Source organism: Halictus rubicundus, chromosome 18, assembly GCF_050948215.1.
Source record: "Halictus rubicundus isolate RS-2024b chromosome 18, iyHalRubi1_principal, whole genome shotgun sequence".
In the NCBI taxonomy this organism is placed as follows: Eukaryota; Metazoa; Arthropoda; class Insecta; order Hymenoptera; family Halictidae; genus Halictus; species Halictus rubicundus.
This window is the reverse complement of record NC_135166.1, coordinates 3,066,230-3,071,762: the sequence shown is the minus strand read 5'-3', so window position 1 is coordinate 3,071,762 and position 5,533 is coordinate 3,066,230. Positions and strand designations below refer to the sequence as shown.

At 41.7% G+C, this 5,533-nt stretch overlaps 1 protein-coding gene across 1 annotated transcript; it reads right to left on the bottom strand.

The window, feature by feature from the left end:
• Window positions 1-1,288: 1,288 nt before the first annotated feature.
• LOC143362726 (uncharacterized) lies at window positions 1,289-5,211 on the bottom strand. The gene is made up of 4 exons (XM_076803119.1): window positions 5,140-5,211; window positions 3,483-3,725; window positions 2,157-2,318; window positions 1,289-1,594 (listed from the first exon to the last, which is right to left on the bottom strand). Exons 1-4 carry the CDS (start codon window positions 5,149-5,151, stop codon window positions 1,451-1,453), a joined length of 561 nt encoding a protein of 186 aa, XP_076659234.1. The 5' UTR covers window positions 5,152-5,211; the 3' UTR covers window positions 1,289-1,450.
• Between the last annotated feature and the right edge of the window lie 322 nt (window positions 5,212-5,533).

Here is a 5,533-nt window from a genome sequence, read left to right as displayed (position 1 = left end):
CGATGTGAGCGTGACTCAGACAATTTATGGCTCTCGCAGAATCCTTGAAACATGTATTCGAACGCGAACGGCTGAAACAGAAACTGTAACAGGTTCGCGTCGAGAGGATCATGCTAAATGGTTTTTTTTTTGCAAGTTGCCATGACCTATTGGAGGGGGTATTCAAATTTTTTTTGGTTGAGTTAGTGTGCGTTCTTTTTGTGTGAAAAAATGGAACGAGTTTTGACGAAAGTGAAGGATGAAAATGTGACAAGTTTTTGGATATTTTTAGTAAGTTGCTTCTGATTAGTTTTAAAGAACGGATTTTGATACCTCTCGATTGAGCAAAATGTTTAAAATGTTGGAAACCCTTAATTATAGCATCTTGCATTAACTATGATTCTCGGCTGTCGATGCTGTTTTAGAATTGACTGTGACGCTTGGCCTAGTTGATACTGATTTGTATAGAGAACAATTAATCATGGCCTGTCAAGAACCATTGACAAACAAGATAGATCGTCTCGATAAGCTACTTAACATATACTTAATACTATCGAAAATTGCCGACCTATTTTAGGTCTTGCAGCTGGCAAAAGGTGTATAATTTATTTGTAAAGTAAGTAAAAAAATATTTCAAAGATTAAAGAATTGCTAAAGTTCACACGAAAACGTTCGATATTGAAAGGAACGATTTACAAATAATATCAGCGAGGCGAGGATCCTATTTATAGAACATGCAAATTAACAAAGTGTTTACAAGATCCATGCAGATTTGTTATTTCTTTTTTAGTTTCAGCGCGCTATCAGCAGGCAAAATAAATTGATTAATTTCCATTTTAATAAATATATCCATAAAACTGTGAATTAGCATGAACAGCAGCCTAGTTATCGGAAACCAGTTCGATGTTTTCTGTGAAACACAGTTCTGAAATAAAACTGTCTCTGTCCTCGCGAACACAGGCGGCAACCTATAGCACTCGCATACCTAACTAATTTTTTATCTTTACACTCTCACTTGTAAAATCCGGTTGGATAATTTTACGATACGGTTCGGACACTTAAATATTTTATTAATTCGCTACCTAATCTCAGACAGAAAAATAATGGGCCATCTCCGTAAATTGTCACACTGTTGAAAAAATATATAGTCCTTAATAAAACACACGATAGTGGAATATGGAGAAACGAATAAAAACGAGGAGAAGGTATTGTTAGAAAATATTATGAGATTGTGAGTGAAATTAATTGTTGGTTTTTTTTTCGGGGAATTGAGTAGAAGCCGGGTGGAGAGAATAAACAGGCGTTTGTTTAAAAAACATTTATAAAATCAATTTATTCCATGAATCGTAGTTGCTACGGTAGAAGGAGTACGTGTTTTGGTACTGCGCTCGTCACGATGTCTTTTGCGATGCTCTAGGGCGGTCAGGTGGGGAGAGGGTGGGGGTGGTGGCATGTTGAAGGGATAATTCATCTAGTAGTGACCATGGGATTTAACAAGAACGGGAACCGATTGCTTAACGACGATTGGCTGAGGAACCGCGACTGGAACTGCGTGTGGAACCGCGACTGGAACTGCGTGTGGAACCGCAACAGGGACGGGGTGTGGGACCGCTACCTGTAAACGAAAAGAAAACAACAATTACACCGACTCGTTCACCAACACCTCTCCAACAACTTCCATGGAATCAACTTCAAACAATAGCAACAACAGAATTAAAGACTAAACATCACGCGCGTAGATTTAAAGATTACGCGTCTCTACGCGATTCCTCAAAAAGGAAAAAAAAAACCGGATATGAAATATTAACGATGCATCGTAAACGGTCGATAAATAATTCAAGTCGTTAAAAAAGCGGCAGTGAGTTCTTCGCCGCCGTCGCTAAAATTTTTTTACCTTCCCATTCTCTTTCGTCAAGATCTCGTTATATATCGATTTTCTGCGACGGCGTAGATCGAAATTCGATACGATTCCCGCTTTTGCGAAATCCCATTGGGCGTCTCTCCGAACGAGATTCCGTGTTCCGATGCGATTAAGATTAACGACGGGAACGGAAACCACGCTGAGATCGGGTAGAACAGAGAAAGAGAGAAAGCCTATCGCGATGGTGATCAGCGTGGAGCACGACTAATTAACGGAATTACCAACGAAATCGAGAGTATCGATCGCTTCGACTCACCTTGACGGGGTACGGGGCGGGCACAGGCACGGGCACCTTAACTGGAACCGAAACTGGGACCGGCCTGTCGACTGGAACATGGACGGTCTGGGTCTGGACCACCGGGTAGGGCTGGGGGACCGCAACTGGTACCGGGACGGGATGTGGCACAGCGACTGGCACCTAGAAGTAAACAACAAACAATCATCTCCAACCCGTTTCTCGACAGAAACGTTCCACGACATTTGTCTCTCGCGCTGGGCTAGAAACTCATCGCAGCACTGCAGTGATTTCTCTATATACGTCGCCAAGGCCTCGATGATAAACGTCGCGGAATTATCCCCACTACCCTCGGGGTACGAGGGACCACGAAGCTCGACTGGCCTCGGACGCCTAGGAGTGTAAACATAACACGGCTCGGGTATGACTCCTATACGATACGGCGGGACCCGTGTTGGTGACATATATCGAGAATTCACTGCAGTTTGTACCTAGTGTTAATCAGAATGTCGAAGAAGTTTATTTTCTCGCCTAGAATATTTTTCACGCTAGGAATAATAGAGATAGAAATAATGAGAGAATTATAATGATGCGAGAATTGTATTAAAATATTTATAATCTGGATTAATCCAGAGGTTTCCTCAAACAGTTGCGCTAGAAGTCTGATGAATTATAAATAAGCACTGTATCGAGAGAGTTAACCCTTAGCACTCGAATGGCGACTGTAAGGCGCCACTAAAAATTTCTGTATCATTATTAAAAATATTTCTTACATTACTACATTTGTTTGTATTTAATAAATTACTAAGTACTGTACGAGTAAATTGCACCACTTTCGTGCGTACAGCACGAACAAATAAATATAGAAGGGAAATATTCTAGGTCGGAAAAAATGTTTCGTTTTCGAGTTAAAATGGCTTCGAGTGCAAAGGGTTAACATTTGACTCAGTCTAGACGCTACTAACAACGCAGCCATCGAGCTGCAAAGGTTACGAACAAATTCAACAGAAATATTCGTCAAAATTCGCCAAATCAAGATAAACGATTATAAATAGTTGAAAAGTTAGCGAGGTAGAAATGAATTAAATGAGAAAAATCGAGCAAATTGCAGGCGTATTTACCAAGTATAAATTGTTAAGAATTTACGACGTCGAGCACGCGACCGATTACCACTTCGAGCTCGTCGCTCGGGAGGCAAGTTTCGATCGAACCGATCGATCGACAGAATTTCTGGAAACGTCGCGGATCGTGGAAAAAGGAGTGGGGGCAGAGGAGTTCAAAGTTAATAGAGCATGTCGTGTTTTGTAAGAGTGCGCTCGAGGTAGGTTTCATACGCATTTTCCTCACCTTAACTGCGACTGGTCGGTCGACGGCGACTGGGTACGGTTGCGGGACAGCGACTGGAACTGCGACAGCTTTTTGCTGAACGACGACACTGCTATGTCCCAAATCACCACCGACGAGGCCACCGTCCCAACCACCGAGTCCACCGAGTCCACCGGACCAGCCGCCATGGCCCAGGCCAAGAAGACCTCGCTTCTGGACCGTTTTTTCTTCGGCCATCGCCACGGCGATCATCATTATGCATACCTTGAAGTCAGAAACAATCGATTAACACCCTAACATATTCCTCGCAACGCCTCACCCCTCCTTTGTCTCTAATCTTAACAGTTTTCTAGATTTCTTTTGCTTTCAGCCTTTGCTGAAGAAAATAGGGTCTCGACATTTACGTCATACTCGTGAGTATACATTTTGATTTTCAGAAGGAAACGATTGAAGAGTGCACGATGCAAAGGTAGAGTGAAACAGATTATTTTTAACAAGCAAGCAACTTTAATAATTAAACGATATTCACGTGAACCCTTGATGACTCAAATTCATACCCAAGTCCCTTCCGGCAGGGGCTTGAAAAATACAACGCAATCACAAATTGAAAAACCACAAAATAAATAAATTCTTTGGTTAGTAGATTCGTGGGTTAACTATTCGTAAATCAAATTTGATCAAGTCTAAAGAAAGAGTGCATAAGTTAACAGGAGTTCAAAAAATATTTGAAGTTAAAGAGACCACAAAATCGCACTATATAAATTCTTTGGTTAGTCGATTCGAGGGTTAACTCTTCGTAAATCAAATTTGATCAAGTCTAAAGGAAGAGTGTATAAGTTAACAAGGGTTCAGAAATTATTTGAAGTTAAAGAGACCACAAAATCGCAATAAATAAATTCTTTGGTTAGTAGATTCGAGCGTTAACCCTTCATAACCCAAATTTGATCAAATCAAAAGAAAGAGTGTATACAAGAGTTCGAAAAATATTTGAAGTTAAAGAGGCCACAAAATCGCAATAAATAAATTCTTTGGTTAGTCGATTCGAGGGTTAACTCTTCGTAAATCAAATTTGATCAAGTCTAAAGGAAGAGTGTATAAGTTAACAAGGGTTCAAAAATTATTTGAAGTTAAAGAGACCACAAAATCGCAATAAATAAATTCTTTGGTTAGTAAATTCGAGGGTTACCTTCGTAAGTCAAATTTAATCAAGTCTAAAGGAAGAGTGCATAAGTTAACAGGAGTTCAAAAAATATTTGAAGTTAAAGAGACCACAAAATCGCAATAAATAAATTCGAGGGTTAACCCTTCGTAACCCAAATTTGATCAAATCAAAAGAAAGAGTGTATACAAGAGTTCGAAAAATATTTGAAGTTACGGAAACTATGAAATCGCAACAAATAAATTCTTCAGCTAGCAACGGGCTAACAGTAGAATCAGACTCGAGGAAGAAAAATGGCGGACGTTACACAGCGTCGCGGAGGGTTAGCGCGTCTCGGTAAAAAGAGATGGTCGAACGGACGTCACTTGAACGTTCACAGGAAGAATCGCGGCGGGATGTCGGACATCCGGGACGTCCGAGGATCACTGGAGCGTTCCTTCGAGCACAAGGATAACGAGAGAACGCGTTCGCGACGAGGACGACGACGACGACGACGACGACGGCTTAAGTTAAACGTACCAGGGCCCTCATCTTGACCGACAGGCTAATACTTTGGCAAGCGTGTGTTGACTTGGTAAATTAAATTGGTTCTGTCGCATTGGAGGAAAACCACCCTTTATATAGGGAATTCACTTTCATTTCGCGCGTGCACCCCGCCAACGGGAAGCCAATGGCCGTTCGGTGTTCTATCGCCACACCTACCGTACACTATTTACCCGGCGGTACATACGAGCCACATACCGCATACCGTTACACATTATAATACATAACGTAACGTTGCACGTGAAGTTGTATAACACTCTAAACGTGCGCCGGCCGGCTGCTGGGGCTGGTAAATAGAGCGCCCGGCCACTTTATGCAGATATGCTCGGGTACGTGTTCCATCTGTGTGCACGTGTGCACGTGTGCATCT

Coding starts and splice junctions, on each gene's coding strand:
- LOC143362726 (XM_076803119.1), bottom strand. Junction 2,319..3,482: donor ACCGACCAGTCGCAGTTAAG/GTGAGGAAAATG, acceptor GTTTACTTCTAG/GTGCCAGTCGCTGTGCCACA. Junction 1,595..2,156: donor CCGCCCCGTACCCCGTCAAG/GTGAGTCGAAGC, acceptor TTTCGTTTACAG/GTAGCGGTCCCACACCCCGT.